General features: G+C 43.6%; 3 protein-coding genes across 10 annotated transcripts in view; 2 read left to right on the forward strand and 1 right to left on the reverse strand.

Annotated features, from left to right (window-relative positions):
- LOC129817750 (active breakpoint cluster region-related protein-like) overlaps positions 1-2450 on the forward strand; it is a 218147-nt gene extending 215697 nt beyond the window's left edge. For 5 of the 8 annotated variants that reach the window (XM_055873287.1, XM_055873322.1, XM_055873331.1 and 2 more), the window contains 2 exons: positions 187-337; positions 879-2450. In XM_055873287.1, coding sequence (XP_055729262.1) covers positions 187-337; positions 879-968 — 241 coding nt within the window. In that variant the 3' untranslated portion in view covers positions 969-2450. Of the gene's footprint in view, positions 1-186; positions 353-878 lie in introns of all 8 variants that reach the window. The other 3 variants (XM_055873278.1, XM_055873297.1, XM_055873306.1) reach the window with 1 other exon arrangement.
- A 741-nt stretch (positions 2451-3191) lies between these two features.
- On the reverse strand, positions 3192-7333 carry LOC129817803 (mitochondrial import inner membrane translocase subunit Tim22-like). Its single transcript, XM_055873377.1, has 4 exons — positions 7024-7333; positions 6404-6600; positions 4120-4192; positions 3192-4030 (listed from the first exon to the last, which is right to left on the reverse strand). Exons 1-4 carry the CDS (start codon positions 7280-7282, stop codon positions 3954-3956), a joined length of 606 nt encoding a protein of 201 aa, XP_055729352.1. The 5' UTR covers positions 7283-7333; the 3' UTR covers positions 3192-3953.
- A 499-nt stretch (positions 7334-7832) lies between these two features.
- The window catches only part of LOC129817786 (cytospin-B-like), a 195097-nt gene continuing 181028 nt past the window's right edge, over positions 7833-21901 (forward strand). Inside the window, exon 1 of the mRNA XM_055873348.1 lies at positions 7833-7938. The gene's annotated coding sequence lies outside the window, so the exon portion shown is untranslated. The remainder of the gene's footprint in view (positions 7939-21901) is intronic.

Genomic DNA, 21901 nt, shown 5'->3' on the forward strand with positions numbered 1-21901 from the left:
CCTTGTAGAAGAAACACACACAGAACACACGGTGCTGTACTGACAGTGATTGCTTCAGAACATGGGTTATCATAGTAACAAGGCCAGACCAGAAAACATGTCGCATGACGAGAAAAAGAACTAATACCGAACTGTCCCTGTGGTCACTGTAGTCTGACTGGTCTATCTGTCTGTTTTGTGTTCCAGAGTTGCTGACAATGAGCCCATCAATAAGATGTCCCTCCACAACTTGGGCACAGTGTTTGGCCCCACCCTGCTCAGGCCCTCTGAGTCCGAGGTCACCAAGGGACACATCACCCTGGCCACTGACATCTGGTCACATGACGTCATGGCACAGGTCAGTGTGACTTGGGTGCGTATATCTGTTTGTGTGTGCATGTGCGTTTGCTTGTGAGTATGTAAGAGTTTGCTGAGGGGGATGTGTGTGTTCGAACCGTGTCAGTCTGGTCTGGTTCCCCAGCTGTATTTAGACTATTTGGGAAGCCCCTCCTGGAGCTCTGACCCGTGCTGAGAAAAACCACTTCCTGTTCACAAAGGACTTTTTCTAGGCCGTATATAAACAATGACTACTGTAAATCACCATAAAAGCCACAACACTAACAGTAGAATGCCATATTTCATCATTACTGTAAAGACTGAGAGACAGTTGTTTGTGCAGTGGCTTATTAAATCTCCATATGTTTAGTAGATAGATACTCAGTTATCATGGAGAGATGCTTACTGTGTCACCTTCTGAGTCATGTACAGAATGTGTAGATCACATTCGCCTCTGTAAGCTCCATATCCTAGTCCTTTTTGGTTATAACTATGATAATTGGTATTTAAATGAAACACCATTTATTTTTGGCTCAATCTCTCTCTCTCGCTCCCCATCTCAGGTCCAAGTGTTGCTGTACTACCTGCAGCATCCTCCCATCTCCTTCGCTGAGCTGAAGCGGAACACACTCTACTTTTCCACTGACGTTTAATCTCTTGGGGGTCCGGAGCGAAAGACTCAACAGCAAATCCCCCACCCCCATACCACCCAGCTCCCTTTTAAAACTGTACAGCCCCCCTAAGACCCACCCAGCCTACTCTGAGAGATGGACTCAGATGTGGAGGAAGACAAGAGGAGTCACGGTGCTTCCTCTGGATCCCATAGTCACGTCTTCTAGTGTCAGCGGAGATAGAGCAGCGGCCCCTACGTTACAGTACATCCATCTGGTGAAGAGCAGGGGTGGAGGGAACAGCATACCTCTCACTTTTGACCCACACTACCCCATCGGACAGCCACCAATATGGGACCTCTCTATCTATCAGTTAGAGGTCAGGGTCTGGTATGTTACTGGGTCACTGTCGGTTGTTTGGTCTGTTGGGTCCTCCAGAAACCAGCTCAATGATCCTGAAGCTGCTCTGTTACTTACTCCACCTTCTTCTCTTTCTTTCAGAGGCATTCCAAGAAAATGGCATTTACATATTTTATAAATATTATTTGTTCAATAAGTCTTTTGTTTCTCTCTGGCTTTGTGCATGTGACGGAGGAGGGCTGTGTGTTTATGTAGAAGTGTGTGTGTGTGTGTGTGTGTTAAAGCGAAGAGCTGAGGACTGTTTGCGTTTCCAAGCCGCCAGTAAAGCCATGTCAGTGAATGGCCACTGTCACATTTTTTCTCCATGTGTAAAGACTAGAGAGCACAGCCCTCCCTCTGTGAGTCTTGGCCAAATTCGCCCTATTTATTATAAATATATATATATTAAGTGTGCCTGTACAGTCCAGGAGCTGGTTTCCCAAAAGTATCTTAAAGCTAAAGTCATCGTTAGAACCATAGCCTTAAGATGCTTTTGGGAAACTGGGCCGAGTGCAACTAGAGAATTGCTCAAAGGAGTCCGTTGTTTGAAGTTTTTTCAAGTAGTGATGTTTTTTTTTTTTAAGTTTCTCATTCACAGCCAAGGTTGGGTGAGCTGTACTGAAACACAAAGTGTAAAATCTGACGGTTGATTCTAAACCTCTTTAAAGAAAGAAACATCAATCTGTGAGATGAGTGTTATGGGAAGAAAATCACACACATTTTTGGAACATTTGCTTTTTTCTTGTCAATCCATTGCAAGCCTGTTCCTAGTGTCCAATGACACCAGTTAATCTATAGGATTATTGTGTAGTTTAATGCCCTTATTGCATGTTCAACTTGTCAATCAAATCAGGCTGGGTAACGAAGGTAGGTTGTCACTGCTAGTTTGCGGCACCGGCAATCTCCTCCCATCAATGCTGTACAAATCCAACCTTTCTGCTATCTAGCCTGGGACATATCTTAAAATAAGCACTGTTAGATGAGTCCTATTTGATATTTTTAATATAAGATTAAAAGAAAATCAAATGTTGTATTTTACTTTGAGTATACTGTCTTAACAAGGGTAAATGTCGATGTGAACTTTTTTCTTTTTTAGTAAAATTAATAAAAGTCTACCAAAACGTTGTTGTTTTGTCATTCTGTCTTGCAGTTTTATTGCAACTAATTCATATTTATTTTTATTTGGTTTGGTGCAGCATACTGGACTTTGGGATAGTTGAAAAGTGACATTCATGTATTGGAATTTTATCAGTACCGCGCAAACTCAAGATTGCAGTGCAGAAAATAAACTATTCTGAATCTTTTGAGCATGCAGTTACCAAACAAGTCATAAGAATTGAAAAATGACTTCAAAGCGGTAGCAATTAGCAGTGGTTTGTGTGTTTGTCTCAGACACACCAAACTCAGTTTATATTTACCACAATGAATGAATTTAAAACATCTGTAGAATTTAGAGGTGTTAACCCCGGTGTCATGCCAAAATGTCCAACCTGGCCCCATTCCATCATGGCCACCTAATCATCCCCCTCATTTCTTTGTGTATTTTTCTCCCAAATTGTCTCATCGCTCCAACCATATGGCACCGTTTTCTTATTTTAAAAAAATGTACGGATAGCCAGGGGCACGCTCCAACACGCATAAATCATTTACAAATGAGGAAAGTGTTTTGTGAGTCTGCCAGATCAGAGACAGTAGGGATGTTGTCTTGATAAGTGTGTGTGAATTAGACATTTTGAATGCTTAGGACTGGAAAATAGTAAGTACTTTTGGGTGTCAGGGAGAATGTATGGAGTAAAAAGTGCATAATTTTCTTCATGAATGTAGTGAAGTAAAGTAGACTCCAAAAAACGACTTAACACCACTGCATTCTGGGGCAAAAAAGTGTGACTTGTAGCCACAATACAACTTTATGAAATGTTGACTTCAAGTCTCTACAGTTGCTCTTCAACTTCATTCTGAAGCCATTACATGCAATGTCGGGTTCTATTGTCAACCTATCTTTAGGGTGTTTGTTTGACCCATGCAAACAAAGACATGACAAACCAATTAATGGGTGCAGTAATATACAAATAAATGTGGTTTAATAATGTACACATGATTCCAGTTTGTTATGGGTGTTGGAGACATGTTATTTCTACATTAATGAAAACCTTTTATAAACAATGGCAACACTGCCATGTTGATCTGAGCGCTGCTGTCGCAAACCAGTGTTTGGCTGCCGCCCATGCACCTTTGAATCCATTTGAGTGGTAAGGACAAAAGTCAAACTTAATTTCACCCACAAAAACTAAAAAAGAGAATAGCCAGCTCTCGACTGATTAGAGGTTAGTCTCAATGACTTAACCTTTTAGATAAAGGAAAAGCCAGCATAACAAGTGGGCCACATAAGCCTGGACTGGCCCACCCTGTATGACATCACTGTAAATACAGTGCACAGGATACAGTCAACAAAAGGTCAAACGTGGAATTGTCCAAGTGTAGATAATCCTCATGATAAGATGCTCCATCTGCAGAGCAGTGTTATCAGGGATGGTTTTTCTCTCCACGAAGGTATACAGTCTGTTTCTGGTCCAGAGGGACAGTGATCCCTCAACAATTGTTCAAAAGGTATAGAAGGTGCCCTGGTTTTCACCGAAGATAGTACTCAATGGCAGCAGAGAAGGCAGCGAACCCTCCACATCCCAGCACGCCAGCCTTCGCCCCAGCTATAAGATAGAAGGGAAACAATTATCTTTCAACAAAATGATATTAATGCATGAGACATTTGAACTGACAAATTAAGTAGATATCTCACCTCGAAATCCTATTGCTCCCCCAGTAACACAACCACTGTAGACAGCGTTCTTCCAGTCTGACTTTCCCCTGTGCTGTAATGTAAAATACACCACAAGGGGGCAGTATAAGACTGACAAATACACAATACAGTATTTCCAGTAGATGTCTTCACGGTTTCAACAGACCCAAAATTCCGAGATCAAATTCTGACTTGTGTCTCAGATCTGAGTCAGTTCTGATATAATTGCTACAGGTCTCAGGAATGTGCAATTAAAACCGATTTACCGAATGGACCTGTCCTCTTAATTTAATGTTTGTGTGATGAACTGCACAAGTTTGTTATCTTTGTCAGCCAATTGCAATTCAATAAACTGTATTGCTTATGTCCAGCTGAAACTGGTTCTGGAAGCTCACCTCACGTGCGCCTGCTGCGGAGGAGAGTGAGTAAGTAAAAGGAGCCTTGGCCTAGGCTACTATTGATTGCGTTGATTGGACATGTCTTTATAATGTAGCAAACAAAGATGAGAAACGTTGGCGTGGACAAATGGACTGTGTGCAACTCGCTATTCGGGTTTGATGCAATTTTCTGCCTTTCATGTATTTATTATCAATTGTTTAGTCATTATAAATGATTTAATAATCTAAATCAGTTCTTTAGCCTATGCAAAGAGTTTTTCATTTTGATGAGACATTCTCATTGGCTAAATTAAGTTATTTTAAATGTTGTGCTCCATATTTACTTTAAAGTAAAAAATAGGCCCGTTGTAAAATAAATCGCATTAGCCTATTGCTGTCATTCATTGTGTAGGCCTACGGTAGGCCTTTGTTGGTAATGTTAAGGTTTCATTCTGTTGAGCCATTTTCATTGGCCAAATTAAAGTTTCGGATGTAATGTTGTGTTTACCGCCATATAATAGAATGACTGGTAGGCCTCCTATGCTACTCGCACTCAAACCATGAAAAGGAAAGAAAAAAGGGTTAAGATGCAAAGGTTGATTTAATGCCGCAATATAATAAATAACTTGTTAGTATTTTCCCTATAAACAATGACGAGTTACTTTTGATATTACCCTAATAAATGTTAAGCAACTTTTGTGAAGGTTTGGTATGGTTATTATTAGGCTTAGCTAGGCTACTGCAGGCCTATGATATGAATGTAGTGCACACAAGCACTACAACTGACTCCGACAGTTGAACTTTGAGGTGAGGAAGAAAGTTTTAGGTCTACCATAGGTACTCCTTTAATCTAAAAATATTCTGATTGAAAATTAACAAATTAGCCTCCTATAAGCCTATATCTGTATAGCAGTAGTAGCCTATTTTAGCCTACTAAGTAGCCTACTAAGACCAAGGTCTCTTTTACAGATGAACCCTGAATTACAGAAAATACACATAAACCTATCTGGCAAGTAGACCTATGCATGTCAATAACATGGCACCTCTGTCTCTAGGGCTAGGCTTGTCTCATATATATATACACACACACATGAATATCATACATAGGCCTATATGCATGCAATGCCCTGATGCATTTAGTGCTCAAATCTCCGACAGCTGAACTGTGAGTTAGACTTGTTTTAGGAAAGTAAAAACCAATAAAATAGACTGAAGTTTTGAATATGCTACACATCGAAACACAAAGGTTTTTTTGCAATTTGTTATAGGCAGTTAAGGACATGTAACTGTGGCTCATTTGGCTAATTTCGCTTGTTTATTGATGGCCCTTTATTGATCCTCTGGCAGTTTCTTTCTCTTCCTACTCTCAGATCTGAAATGGCCCTCGGATCCGAACCAGCACGATCCTTTTAGGAACAGGTCTGACTGTCCTCGGGTCCATTCGGAGCGGGTCTCAGTTTATGTATTTATGCATGTCGGGTGGGAAAGACAGATCCATTTCGGATAGGGTCCAGATTTTTCACATTCTCATTGGTATTTCCAGAACCACAATTACCATGGTATTCATTTCATCAACACCCATTAGCCTAGAAGATCAAAGTGTTGTATTTTATTTAACCATGTTCAACAAATCTCATGATTTGTTGAACATAACTTTGTGGTTTGTGCTTACATATGATTTGTTGATGACAACTTTAAGGTCCCGCAAGTTGTCCAAACATAACAGGCTGTCTCATGCTTGTGATGCATTTACACGCTTGCCAGAATAAAGATGGACCTAGTGCTGAGTTTCAATATATCTTTACTTCCTCCGGTCCACTGACTACTTTCAATTTGCTACTCTCTTAGCATATTATTACTATTTTCTGATGCATTTCAGCAGAAAAAACGGATCAGAATCATCCTACCGACTCAATGATGCACTCTGTGCAGGAGAACATTGCCCCAATGACAGCAAAGTTTTTGGCGTAGGACATTCCCCTCTGGCCCATGTCTTTGAGAACCTCTCTGGCCGTGGGTGTTCTCATGGGGTCTTTGGGGTCAAATCCCACATTGGTGTCTATACCAGCCGTGAACACACCAAACGCTCCCCCAAGAACAAACCCTTTAGAGAAAAGTGTCACAAGATTGTGTTAGCTACATCAACTATTGAAATAGTACTGTTACTCCTATACCTTATAGTGAGAATGAGCAATATTATAGACAGCAAGGGAGAGTGAGTGGCTCATCTCATCAGTAAGTTACCAACACGTTAAAAGATCAATCATTTGGAACAACTATGTGCATTATAAATTGTCGGCCTCCTGCATGCAGAGAGAAGCTAGTGTACCTATTGTACTGTAGCTGCAATCAGCTGTCACCATGAGGTGAGGCATGAGGCACGTTGCAATTTAGTCTCTATTGCTTGGTCGTCCATGTATGGACAAAGCTAGAGGCTAGTTGCAACTGTGAAGTGTACAGTAACTCTGCAAATGCAAATGCATGACACATTTTTAATATCGTCGACAATAGTGAAAGACTGGCTAACCTCCAACACAGGCCAACACCGCCTTGAAAGCACAGCTCTCCATTCCCTGTTCGATCATCTTCTGGTCGTCGGTTTTCATGGGATTGGGAAGACCCCCCATAACGGTCGGATTCAGATCCTTAATTGGCCTCTTTTCCCCGATGAGGTGCTCCAGGACCATGCTGTACTGAAATGTTGAACCTTCATAGCTCCGATCAGCCGAGGTTAAGGCTTGAGTGCCCGAAACAGGGGCATTTCCACTACCTACGGTCGCCGCCATGATGAGTGTGTGCGGCTGGTAAATTCAAGAGGTTATTATAAACGGTAGATTCGCCAAATGCATGACAGCTTGAGGTCAGTTATATTTATTCCGCATGAAAAAACAATGAAGTCTATGGAATAACGGTCCCGGACCAATAACATAGACATTCTGTATTATTATTTGAGAAAATGTTTGTCAATATATAAGAATTGCACGTTTTCTATTACTTGCGTTAGCGTGCAAGTGAAGTGCAAATTAGTCTTCCTATATATTAGCAGATTCAGCAAAGTCAGATCAATGCGTTTCTAAGTAATGGACTGTCTTCATGAATGCTATCTTGAATATAACCATATCATCTTAGTCTTAGATCAATATTGTCACAACACTTCTCATTTGACTTGAAAATATCTGTACGTGTAGGCTTTAATTTGATCTCTGCAGGAAATAAATGAGGAGGGTGTCGATTTAATACAAATGTTATCATAAGGAGAAGATAGTTCTCAAATGAACACACTGTTGAAATACGACATTACCCAGAAGTCTTTGTAAATGCAGACACTGCACCAAACTCGCGCGCTCCACCTGCAGGCACATCCACGCGCGACTCGAACGCCACCATCGACATCATCACATCACACCAACGAGCGCACCAGCGGCAGAGTTGAAAAGAACAGGTGAGGGGAAAATATTTATATTATTTTGCCGAAAATATATATTTTCAATCAGCACGGATAGTATTCACCTTTTTTAAAACTATTTATTCATTTACGTTGCTCAAGTTTGGTGAGGCTGTGAGAGTCGTTATGAAGACAGGTTGGATAGCAGGACAGTAGTTAGTGCACTTCACAGCAATCGCCGTTTTGATGATGATCAACGACACTGTGTTTGTCTCGTGACTGTCACTGTCCCATCTTTGACTGTACCTTCAGCTGATGGTTATTTTATATTAACCGGTGTTTAAAAAATGTATGGTCAACTCGCGTCGACATGTTCATTGCCACATCTTACAGTTAGAGAATGCTGCAGTAAGACAGACTTGTGTGATGGTAAAGCTGAGTCAGCCGAAGACATCTGTCATGAATGTTTGCGGACTGGGTGGAGGTGGATGCATGTGCACTGTTACCACTGTGGACTCTAGTGCCTCTTCTCATTTGTGTGTCTGTTTGAAGTTCAACAGGATGTTGTTTTCTGTGTCTGCTGCTGCCTCCACCAGTACATTTGGTTACGTAGAAAAACACCCTCCTGCTTACATCAATAGGCTAGCTCTTCCAAGCTTACTCAGTGACTATGCAGCAACAATGAATTACAAATAAATAATTGAGTACACATAGTGCTCACCAATTAGCAACTCTTCCAGCAATATATATATATATATATATATATTTAAAGTTCACATCACACTTTCACAGTGAATGCGTAAGATTATGAAGCCCAGAGTTTGATTATCCTGTAGTAAACAATTATGGTGTCCATGTAGCCAATAGCCTAATGCCCAAATTCTTATAAATTGCTTAAGAAATCATCATCATCCAATCAATTATGTTATATACATGGGAGTAATTAGGCCTACATATTTTCTGTTGCGATTTTAAGTTAACACAGTTTACAAATGTGTAATTACAGTGCTCAAAAACTTCGATTGTTGACTCGACTGATGCTTTAGAAAACCCTCCACATGCTACTTACTGTTGGTTACCGTACGGCTGCCATTTGTTCCTAATTAGGGCTACAGTATACGTGTAGCAGCCAGTAGTTAAGGCTTTGTTGTGTTTAGATTAGTTATCAGTGAAAGTTTGCTGTTTATTTATTTAATAAAGCAGTAAGTGGTTCATTATGGTAGACGTCGTTATGACTGAGCTACTGTGTGCTGCACTGGCTCTACAACAGTCAGCTGCAGCCCTATTACATTTATCTGTTTATAAACTACACAGTCAAAGCATTCAGGCTCAGTCAAATGACTGCCTCAAAACGATGCTTAGGTCTAAACTCATAAACGGCTGCAATTTTGGTATTGGTTTACTGTGTGTATCATAATGTAGCTCCATTCTCATGTATTTCTTTTAATCATCTTGTGTTTCTATTCTGCATCGTTGGGAAGGGCTTGTAACCAAGCATTTCACTTTAGGTCTACACCAGTTGTATTCGGCATGTGACAAATACAATTTGATTAATGAGAAAAGTAATGAGAAAGAGATTTATTGGAAAGTTAGCCTAGACTAACAACTAGACCGCTATTTCATTTGATTACATTAAATGTTTTTAAGAGGTAAACAAGCAAGCAGTGAGCCATCATGTCATTTGTCATTCACACACATACATTTATACTGAACAGGGATAGGCATATATAATGGAAAACAAATGACATCTTTCAGTTCTACACTCCCCTAATTATTCCTTTGATGGTACTAAAGCAATACAAGGGAGAAAATAACTATGAGTAAATCGTTCCTCCTCTTAAAGTTATGCAATAGCTATATGTATGTAATTACACCCCTTGTTTTTCATGGCCAACCTTCCAAGAAATAGAAATAGCTACAAGAGATCTGTCTTTGGCTGATGGCTGGGCTGTGTTCAGAACACATTGACAGCTAACTCAGCAGAGAGGTTGTATGTCCTATGTCAACAGAAGGACCAGGCAGATCCCAGGTAGAACCCTTTGGGGTTCCGTGTAGAACCCTTTCCACAGAGCGGTCTACATGTAACCCAAAAGAGATCTACCTGGAACCAAAACGTGTTCTCCTATGGGAACATCTGCCTTTTGAAACCCTTTTTTCTAAGGCCTTACATGGAACCACACACAGTGCAGTAGCCTAAGTACACTAACAAGAGAGCAGTAGCCTAGTTGTCATTTAATTTTGCATTCTGGTTTTATTTTGCATATGGTTGTATCTTGCATTTCATTCTCAGGAGAAGAAAAGGCCCCATGTTATACAGACAAGTGCTCATAAGTCCTCTTAGTGTTTTACTCCATCTCTCTCTGAGCTTCGATGATTGTTGGCATTAAATTTGATGGAGGCAAGGGAGAATGCAGCTCACCTGGTCTCCCAGTCTACTCCTGTACTCTGTGTGCTGCTGAGAGAGCCCTAGATTGTGTGTCCTCACAGGGTGTCCTGTCCTCACAGGGCCAGAGAGAGAGAGCAGTGAATCTGTTTCCCAGTCACATCACCATACTGGTCCCCAGTGACTGTGCTGCGCCTGCGCTCTACTGCTGAGCTCGTTACCAACGATTCTCTCACTGTGGGACTGGAGCCGCTATAAATAGCCTCCAGTAGGTCTCTGGTGAGGGTGTGTGTGGGGGGGGATTATTGACTGGAGTCTCCTGGCTGTCCACCTGCGTCCTCATTCCTCTGTTACGGTCCAAAGCTAAGGGTGACTTTTCCAGGGTGTGTGTATGTGTGTGTGTCACAGAACACCATGTGGCCTCATTTGAAATGGGATGTCAAGGTCTCTGCTGTATAGGCTAGCTGCTGTTCCACAAAGTCAAAATTCATGATTCAAGAACGCGCTCTAGTATCGCTGACCTTGATTTACCTAGCCTACTTTTTGGTATGCGACTGAAGACTATATTTTTTTCACAGCTTTATCAGTGTGTGTGCATGTGCAATGTGTAGGCTACAAGTATGTGTGTGATTTATATAAAGTGGGGAGATGGATGAGGGGGAGATCCATTGGTGTCACCTTCCCCATTTGCAGCAGGCAAGCATCCATGCAGGCAGTCAGGCAGGGCGAGGGGCAAACACTGCAGTGCTATAATCCCCATAAATGGGGATGCCCTCACTGCACAGAGCTCTCAGTACACACGGACAGAATACATTCATACTGCATACACGATGCAGCACTGAAAATTCAGGCCGTACACAGCAGACTCTGTCAGAGACTGCAGCTCATGATTTCTTCGATTAAGTGCATACTTACACTGCTGATTGAAGAATGGCAAAGTGCAGGGAGCCCTAGTGCCCAATAATTTATACACTAGATGACTGATATGGGGGCGCTGTGTTGGCGCCACCATGCCTCCATCTTGGCACTCCCTCACCATTGTAAATTATATTCTACATTCATTTTTGCCACATTTATTCTATTACAGAGACCTTAATGTAGGTTGTCCAATCACAACGCATCTTTTGACCAATGGCTAAAATAATGAATAATAATAATTAGTCCTCTAAGAAAACCAATGGTCCAAACCTCATGTCTCTGTCATAATCCGTTCAAAAGTTATTTACATTTTTACATATTAGGATTGCCAAAATTAGGGTGACTAAATCAATGGAGGTCAGACGGAAAAAGTGTACAAAAATCAGGAAAATAGCATTGGGTCAGCTTGGCTGAATGTTGGGCGAGAATGAAGGCTAACTGACAGGCTTTCCGTTGAACTCATCATCTTTGTTCTTGAATCCGGAGGGCATAAAACAATATAGAGGTAAGATGTATATCGATTTTAAGACATTTTTTTTTTCCTAAGATAATATTTTAATATTTTAGTATACACTTTGAATATTAACGTGAAATTCCTGTTATTTTTAGAAGATTTCTCACAAAAACAAGCGTATTTGTGAAATGTCAACGGAGCACTGAGTGTACCGCAAGCTTTTTATTTTCAAATTTGGCATTTTGCAAACCTTGGAAACAATTTTGCATACCACCACAACATGTAAAATCCTCAAAGTCACAGTTAGAAAGCAGAACCGCTCTATCAATAGAGCTCGGTGCTTATTATTGGATGTATCAGGTTACGAAATCGGACTTTTTGGATATAATGTTAATGACATGATAGAGAAAGACGCAACTGAACGATTCAGAACATGAAGAATCATATTTGTATTGGTAAAATGAATTTTATAACATAAGGATGTTAAGGGTGTGGACTGGAGGCGAAGTCAGGTGCAGGAGAGCAGAGTGTAGTGAACAGGCACACTTTTTATTCCGGTCCAACGAAAGCACAAAAGTACATAAATGTGCCCAAAAACGGAACAATAGACAAAAGTATGGCGCGTAACAATACCCACATAACATAAATACAATTTCACACCAAGACATGGAGGGGAACAGAGGACTAAATACATGCAGTGTGATTAGGGAATGAAAACCAGGTGTGTATGGAACAAGACAAAACAAATGGAAATATGAAAAATGGAGCGGCGATGGCTAGAAAGCCGGTGACGTTGATTGCCGAACGCCGCCTGAACAAGGAGAGGAGCCGACTTCGGCGAAAGTTGTGACAAAGGAAGTGAAATTTCATCACCAAAGCGTGTTTTCATCCACTCTGGGCAGAGTTTATTTAAAAAAAAATTATTTCACCTTTATTTAACCAGGTAGGCTAGTTGAGAACAAGTTCTCATTTGCAACTGCGACCTGGCCAAGATAAAGCATAGCAGTGTGAACAGACAACACAGAGTTACACATGGAGTAAACAATAAACAAGTCAATAACATGGTAGAAAAAAAGAGAATCTATATACAATGTGTGCAAAAGGCATGAGGAGGTAGGCAATAAATCGAATAATTACAATTTAGCAGATTAACACTGGAGTGATAAATCATCAGATGATCATGTGCAAGTAGAGATACTGGTGTGCAAAAGAGCAGAAAAGTAAATAAATAAAAGCAGTATGGGGGGTGAGGTAGGTAAATTGGGTGGGCTATATACCGATGGACTATGTACAGCTGCAGCGATCGGTTAGCTGCTCGGATAGCAGATGTTTAAAGTTGTTGAGGGAGATAAAAGTCTCCAACTTCAGAGATTTTTGCAATTCGTTCCAGTTGCAGGCAGCAGAGAACTGGAAGGAAAGGCGTCCAAATGAGGTTTTGGCTTTAGGGATGATCAGTGAGATACACCTGCTGGAGCGCGTCCTACGGGTGAGTGTAGCCATCAGGACCAGTGAACTGAGATAAGGCGGCACTTTACCTAGCATAGCCTTGTAGATGACCTGGAGCCAGTGGGTCTGACGACGAACATGTAGCGAGGGCCAGCCGACTAGGGCATACAGGTCGCAGTGGTGGGTCGTATAAGGTGCTTTAGTAACAAAACGGATGGCACTGTGATAAACTGCATCCAGTTTGCTGAGTAGAGTATTGGAAGCTATTTTGTAGATGACATCGCCGAAGTCGAGGATCGGTAGGATAGTCAGTTTTACTAGGGTAAGTTTGGCGGCGTGAGTGAAGGAGGCTTTGTTGCGAAATAGAAAGCCGACTCTAGATTTGATTTTGGATTGGTGATGTTTGATATGAGTCTGGAAGGAGAGTTTGCAGTCTAGCCAGACACCTAGGTACTTATAGATGTCCACATATTCTAGGTCGGAACCGTCCAGGGTGGTGATGCTAGTCGGGCGTGCGGGTGCAGGCAGCGAACGGTTGAAAAGCATGCATTTGGTTTTACTAGCGTTTAAGAGCAGTTGGAGGCCACGGAAGGAGTGTTGTATGGCATTGAAGCTCGTTTGGAGGTTAGATAGCACAGTGTCCAAGGAAGGGCCAGAAGTATACAGAATGGCGTCGTCTGCGTAGAGGTGGATCAGGGAATCGCCCACAGCAAGAGCAACATCATTGATATATACAGAGAAAAGAGTCGGCCCGAGAATTGAACCCTGTGGTACCCCCATAGAGACTGCCAGAGGACCGGATAACATGCCCTCCGATTTGACACACTGAACTCTGTCTGCAAAGTAGTTGGTGAACCAGGCAAGGCAGTCATTAGAAAAACCGAGGCTACTGAGTCTGCCGATAAGAATATGGTGATTGACAGAGTCGAAAGCCTTGGCCAGGTCGATGAAGACGGCTGCACAGTAATGTCTTTTATCGATGGCGGTTATGATATCGTTTAGTACCTTGAGCGTGGCTGAGGTGCACCCGTGACCGGCTCGGAAACCGGATTGCACAGCGGAGAAGGTACGGTGGGATTCGAGATGGTCAGTGATCTGTTTGTTGACTTGGCTTTCGAAGACCTTAGATAGGCAGGGCAGGATGGATATAGGTCTGTAACAGTTTGGGTCCAGGGTGTCTCCCCCTTTGAAGAGGGGGATGACCGCGGCAGCTTTCCAATCCTTGGGGATCTCAGATGATACGAAGGAGAGGTTGAACAGGCTGGTAATAGGGGGTGCGACAATGGCGGCGGACAGTTTCAGAAATAGGGGGTCCAGATTGTCAAGCCCAGCAGATTTGTATGGGTCCAGGTTTTCCAGCTCTTTCAGAACATCTGCTATCTGGATATGGGTAAAGGAGAAGCTGGGGAGGCTTGGGCGAGTAGCAGCGGGGGGGATGGGGCTGTTGGCCAAGGTTGGAGTCGCCAGGAGGAAGGCATGGCCAGCCATTTTGAAATGCTTGAAGTTTTCGATTATCACGATTTATCGGTGGTGACCGTGTTACCTAGCCTCAGTGCAGTGGGCAGCTGGGAGGAGGTGCTCTTGTTCTCCATGGACTTTACAGTATCCCAGAACTTTTTGGAGTTAGAGCTACAGGATGCAAATGTCTGCTTGAAAAAGCTGGCCTTTGCTTTCCTGACTGACTGCGTGTATTGGTTCCTGACTTCCCTGAACAGTTGCATATCACGGGGGCTCTTCGATGCTATTGCAGTACGCCACAGGATGTTTTTGTGCTGGTCGAGGGCAGTCAGGTCTGGAGTGAACCAAGGGCTATATCTGTTCTTAGTTCTGCATTTTTTGAACGGAGAATGCTTGTCTAATATGGAGAGGAAGTAACTTTTAAAGAATGACCAGGCATCCTCAACTGACGGGATGAGGTCAATATCCTTCCAGGGTACCCGGGCCTGGTCGATTAGAAAGGCCTGCTCGCAGAAGTGTTTTAGGGAGCGTTTGACAGTGATGAGGGGTGGTCGTTTAATCGCGGACCCGTAGCGGATACAGGCAATGAGGCAGTGATCGCTGAGATCTTGATTGAAGACAGCAGAGGTGTATTTGGAGGGCAAGTTGGTCAGGATAATGTCTATTAGGGTGCCCATGTTTACGGATTTAGGGTTGTACCTGGTGGGTTCCTTGATGATTTGTGTGAGATTGAGGGCATCAAGCTTAGATTGTAGGACTGCCGGGGTGTTAAGCATATCCCAGTTTAGGTCACCTAACAGAACAAATTCTGAAGCTAGATGGGGAGCGATCAATTCACAGATGGTGTCCAGGGCACAGCTGGGAGCTGAGGGGGGTCGGTAGCAGGCGGCAACAGTGAGAGACTTATTTCTGGAGAGATTAATTTTTAAAATTAGAAGGTCGAACTGTTTGGGCATAGACCTGGAAAGTATGACAGAACTTTGCAGGCTATCTCTGCAGTAGATTGCAACTCCTCCCCCTTTGGCAGTTCTATCTTGACGGAAAGTGTTATAGTTGCGTATGGAAATCTCAGAATTTTTGGTGGCCTTCCTAAGCCAGGATTCAGACACGACAAGGACATCAGGGTTGGCAGAGTGTGCTAAAGCGGTGAGTAAGACAAACTTAGGGAGGAGGCTTCTGATGTTGACATGCATGAGGCCAAGGCTTTTTCGATCACAGAAGTCAACAAATGAGGGTGCCTGGGGACATGCAGGGCCTGGGTTTACCTCCACATCACCCGAGGAACAGAGGAGTAGTAGGATGAGGGTGCGGCTAAAGGCTATCAAAACTGGTCGCCTAGAGCGTTGGGGGCAAGGAATAAAAGGAGCAGATTTATGGGCGTGGTAGAATAGATTCTGGGCATAATGTGCAGACAGGGGTATGGTGGGGCACGGGTACAGCGGAGGCAAGCCCAGGCACTGGGTGATGATAAGAGAGATTGTATCTCTGGACATGCTGGTCTCAATGGGTGAAGTCACCGCATGTGTGGGAGGTGGGACAAAGGAGGTATCAGAGGTACGGAGAGTGGAACTACGGGGTCCATTGCAAACCAAAACAATGATAACTAGCCTGAACAACAGTATACAAGGCATATTGATATTTGAGAGAGACATACAGTAAGGCATAAAGTGATTGCAGGTCTTGATTGGGAGAGCTAGCTAAAACAACAGGCGAGATAACAGCAGCTAGTCAGCTAACACAGCAACAGCAGGTAAAAATGGCGACGACTAGGCAGAGAGGGTCGGATTAACTACACACAGATCCTGAGTTAAAACACAGAGCCGACAGATAAAACACAAATAAACAGAATGGAGTACCGTGAATTAATGGACAGTCCGGCAGGCATCAGCTATGTAGCCAAGTGATCATAGTGTCCAGGGGGCAGCCGTAGATGGAGCAGGGAAGCCACCACTAAGCTAGCACGCGGCGTTTAAAGTTAGTAGCCCGGGGGGTGGTCTGCTCAGACGGAGGGGGTCTGCTCAGACGGAGGCCGGTTGAGGGCACAGCGGATGGGGTATTCGTCTGCAGACCAGACGTGGTCGTGTCGACAGAGAATCCAAGCCGGATAGCGATGGCGAAAAAGAGGTTGTGATTGTAGAATTGTGTTTGCTAACTGGTGCTAGCTTCGTGGCAGTGGCGCTAGCTGCACTAGCTGTGAGGATCAGAAGTAGTGGCTCAGGGATTACGGCAGGAATCCGGCGTTGTTTTCGAGAGACAGTCCGATGCTGGTAAATTGGTGAGTAATATCCAGGCTAATAACAGGGCTGGTGTCTGTGCAGAAGGTAAAAGCTGCTAGCAGCGGCTAAAAATGGCTAAATTAGCTTGTAGCTGATTAGCTGGTTAGCTACTGGGGGTTCTTGAATGTGTTTCAAAGTTAAAAAATAATAGCGATTCCGTATCACATTGGGTGAGGTAGGTTACCGGAAGGTATAATCGAATTAAAAATCGAAAAGAGATAGGAAAAAAAAAAGAAATGTTAAAATATATACAAGAAATACGGAAAATACAAACGTACACGAGAGGACTAAACAAACACGTCTACACTGCTACGCCATCTTGGATTCAGAGTGGGTGGACTCCCTACTTAATGGATACTTTAAAATTATATTGTGTGAGCTATACATACAAATATTTGTATTTATAAAAGCATTTTCCATAATTTATAGATATGACTAATGTAACTGTTCCCACTACAACAACAAAATACTTAAATAAATGTAATTTTGTCCTTGAAACATTTTAATTGAAATACTGTAGAATTCCATTAATTCTTATGGAGGACAGCTCATCTCTTGGGAAGAGCCAATATGGCCGACCGGTGGCTTCGAAGCCTCTCAATGGCCAATACATAGCATTAGTAATCCGGGGTTTATATACAGTGCATTCGGTTAGTATTCAGACCACTTCTCTTTTTCCACATTTTGTTACGTTACAGCCTTATTCTAAAATGTATGAAATAAAACATTTTCCTCATCAATCTACACACAATAACCCATAATGCCAAAGTGAAAATAGGTTTTTAGAAATGTTGGCAAATGTATTAAAAATAAAAAACAGAAATAACATATTTACATAACTATTCAGACCCTTTGCTATGAGATTCAAAATTGAGCTCAGGTGCATCCTGTTTCTATTCATCATGCTTGAGACATTTCAACAACTTAAATTAAATTGATTGGACATGATTTGGAGAGGCACACAGCGGTCTATATAAGGTCCCACAGTTGACCGTGCATGTCAAAGCAAAAACCAAGCCATGAGGTCGAAGGAATTGTCCGTAGTGCTCCGAGACAGGATTGTGTCAAGGCAAAGATCTGGGGAAGGTTACCAAAAATGTTAGCAGCATTGAAGGTTCTCAAGAACACAGTGGCCTCCATCATTCTTAAATGGAAGAAGTTTGGAACCACCAAGACTCTTCCTAGAGCTTGCCGCCTGGCCAAACTGAGCAATCGGGGGATAAGGGCCTTGTGTAGGGAGGTGACCAAGAACCCGAGTTCCTCTGTGGAGACGGGAGAACCTTCCAGAAGGACAACCATCTCTGCAGCACTCCACCAATCAGGCCTTTATGGTAGAGTGGCCAGACGGAACACACTCAGTAAAAGGCACATGACAGCCCGCTTGGAGTTTGTCAAAAGGCACCTAAAGGACTCTCAGACCATGAGGAACAAGATTCTCTGGTCTGATGAAACCAAGATTGAACTCTTTGGCCTGAATGCCAGGCGTAACGTCTGGAGGAAACCTGGCACCATCCCTACGATGAAGCATGGTGGTGGCAGTATCATGCTGTGTGGATGTTTTTCAGCGGCAGGGACTGGGAGACTAGTCAGGATCGAGGGAAAGATGAACGGAGCAAAGTACTGAGAGGTCCTTGATGAAAACCTGCTCCAGAGGACCTCCGACTTGGGCGAAGGTTCACCTTCCAACAGGACAATGACCCTAAGCACATAGCCAAGACAATACAGGATTGGCTTCGGGACAAGTCTCTGAATGTCCTTGAGTGGCCCAGCCAGAGCCCGGACTTGAACCTGATTGAACATCTCTGGAGAGGCCTGAAAATAGCTGTGCAGCGACGCTCCCCATCCAACCTGACAGCTTGAGAGGATCTGCAGAGAAGAATGAGAGAAACTCCACAAAGACAGGTTTGCCAAGCGTCATACCCAAGAAGACTCGAGGCTGTAATTGCTATTGTATTGTGTGTAGATTAACAAAATGTGGAAAAAGTCAAGCGGTCTTGTCACACCAGCCTTTGCTTTGGCTCCCCTTCCTATCCAGCTCAGGCGTTCGGTGTCGCCTGCCTTCTAGCTGCTGCCAAACCAAACCTACTGCTGGCAAACGCCCTTCGCTCATCAACCCTGGACTTGTCTCGACATCATTACACACACCTGGTTCCTATCCCCACTCTATCACTGTATATATACTCCTTCTGCCATTTGTCTTTGTCGGTCATTGTAAATGTTACTTGTTTTCCTGAAAGGAATCTCTCCTATTTCCTGAATACTTTATATTTTGCACTTTGTTCGCCCTGTGCCTTTTTTGTTTATGAAGATACATTTTGAGCACAACAGCATTTGGGTTTTGTTCCGCTTTGATCTATGGTGCTGAAATAAACTCAGTAGTTCTAAACCTGCGAATGCCTCCTGCCTACTCGTCTCTACACCAGTGACAGGTCTGAGAACTTTTCGAATGCGCTGTACATCATTGGGTATTCCCCACCCTGCGGTTTGGGATGTGATGTGAGGGAGGCTCCTGGACCGAGCCCGGTCCTGCAAAAACAGCACAAACAGGTCTGAGATCTGACTAAATATCAGCCGTCCAGGCTCTTTAACAGACCAGGATGCTTAGAGACTTACACAGCGACACAAATGTAACTTACTTTATGTAGTCTGTTATAATAGCTAAATGATGTGGCAGTTTTGTTTGCATTGGCAGATTCCGTTTTGTTTGTTTTGTCTCTTGTTTCAACTGATTGCCATTTATCCACAATTAACCACTAATGTCCAATTAGGCCTAAACCACTCTGCCTGTACTGAATAGAATCCCTAGGATCTTAATTAGTGCCACTTTCAATTTCATGAGGAGCTTAATGAAATTGCTATTGTCATCCCTTCTCCCCTCACACAAGACACACACACATGAGGCAGTGCTATTTGAAAGCAACAATCTCTGAGTTATCTGTGCCCATGAGGTTAGGCCTGGTCTGCATACCGTTGATCTGGCACATCCTTTGCTGCACTGGAGGCCCGGGAGCCTCTAATTGCAAAGATAAGGGCAGCTGGGCAGAGGGGAGTTGGGACAGGCGGTGGTTTGGCAGTCAGACTGGCGGGAAACAGTTGCACCTCTCATGCTAGATTAGAGTCTCTCTGAGAAGTCCTTGTGCATGCCTTTGAGTGCAGTTTGGATAGCAGCTTGCAAGTCTCCGGTATCTTACTGTAGGAAACAAACAAAGGTAAGGGCAGCCTCCATTTGTCATCTAATTAGTGTTCTCCATGCTGTCCACATTAGTTAATGTGTAGTTACTGATAGTCATTTGGATTGACAGTGTTCATGTGAAAATAACAATCATATTTCTTAACTGAATAATTCTACCTCTTTTGGTGAACATACCCAGCGAACAATGCCATTTTAGTCTATGTACTCAGCATTGCAAACAGTCAGAGGAAATCTATTTCTCTATTCAGTATGACAATAGCCAACAATCTCTTTGAGAGGATGGATAAATTGACAAAGTGACAAGGTGCAGATCTGATCCTCCACTCCAGGGGCCTCATTTATCAACCATACGTACATTTCCCACCATAATCTGGCTTACGTGGAGATTCAAGGATTTGCATGTGCAACAAATTACTGGGATTGATCAATCTGTCACACAACATATACAGTTGAAGTCGGAAGTTTACATACACCTTAGCCAAATACATTTAAACTCAGTTTTTCACAATTCCTGACATTTAATCCTAGTAAAAAGTCCCTCTCTTAGGTCAGTTAGGATCACCACTTTATTTTAAGAATGTGAAATGTCAGAATAATAGTAGAGAGAATGTCACGATCGTCAACGGGACTGAGAGAGGACCAAGGCGCAGCGTGTTGAAAATACATATTCTCTTTATTAAAAGAAGGAAAAACGAAACAAAACAACAAACAGACGACCGTGAAGCTATAAATCTAGAATGTGCTGACACAACCACTACACCTAGACACAGACAATTACCCACAAACAGCTAAAGCCTATGGCCGCCTTAAATATGGCTCCCAATCAGAGACAACAGAAACCAGCTGTCTCTAAATGGGAACCCATTCAGGCAACCATAGACTTTCCTAGACAACTACACACAACATTAAACCATCTATACACCTTAACCCTCTAAACCATACAACCCCCTAGACAATACAAAAAACACATACTTCACCATGTCACACCCTGACCTAACTAAAATAATAATGAACACAAAGATAACTAAGGCCAGGGTGTGACATAACCCCCCCCTTAAGGTGCGAACTCCGGGCGCACCAGCATAAAGTCTAGGGGAGGGTCTGGGTGGGCGTCTGTCCACAGTGGCGGCTCTGGCACTGGTCGTGGTCCCCACCCCACCATAGTCACTACCCACTTTCGTAGCCTCCTCCAAATGACCACCCTCCACATTAACCCCACTGGATTAAGGGGCAGCACCGGACTAAGGGGCAGCACCGGACTAAGGGGCAGCACCGGACTAAGGGGCAGCACCGGACTAAGGGGCAGCACCGGACTAAGGGGCAGCACCGGACTAAAGGGCAGCACCGGACTAAGGGGCAGCACCGGACTAAGGGGTAGCACCAGGATAAGGGGTAGCACCATGATAAGGGGCAGCACCATGATAAGGGGCAGCACCAGGATAAGGGGCAGCACCAGGATAAGGGGCAGCACCAGGATAAGTGGCAGCTCCGGACTGAGGGACGGATCCTGGCTGGCTGGCTCTGGTGGATCCTGGCTGGCTGGCGGATCCTGGCTGGCTGGCTCTGGCGGATCCTGGCTGGATGACGGCTCTGGCGGATCCTGGCTGGATGACGGCTCTGGCGGATCCTGGCTGGATGACGGCTCATGGCTGGCTGACAGATCTGGCTGCTCATGGCTGGCTGACGGATCTGGCTGCTCATGGCTGGCTGACGGATCTGGCTGCTCATGGCTGGCTGACGGATCTGGCTGCTCATGGCTGGCTGACGGATCTGGCTGCTCATGGCTGGCTGATGGATCTGGCTGCTCATGGCTGGCGGACGGATCTGGCTGCTCATGGCTGACTGACGGATCTGGCTGCTCATGGCTGACTGACGGATCTGGCTGCTCATGG

This window comes from Salvelinus fontinalis, chromosome 2, assembly GCF_029448725.1.
Source record: "Salvelinus fontinalis isolate EN_2023a chromosome 2, ASM2944872v1, whole genome shotgun sequence".
Taxonomy (NCBI): domain Eukaryota; kingdom Metazoa; phylum Chordata; class Actinopteri; order Salmoniformes; family Salmonidae; genus Salvelinus; species Salvelinus fontinalis.

Excerpts from the sequence above, each read along its gene's own strand:
- LOC129817803 (XM_055873377.1), bottom strand. The coding sequence starts at position 7,282 with ATGGCGGCGACCGTAGGTAGTGGAAATGCCCCTGTTTCGGGCACTCAA. Across the intron at positions 6,601-7,023 it reads GGTGTTGGCCTGTGTTGGAG|GGTTTGTTCTTGGGGGAGCG; the intron begins GTTAGCCAGTCT and ends TTTTCTCTAAAG. Across the intron at positions 4,031-4,119 it reads GGGAGCAATAGGATTTCGAG|CTGGGGCGAAGGCTGGCGTG; the intron begins GTGAGATATCTA and ends TCTATCTTATAG.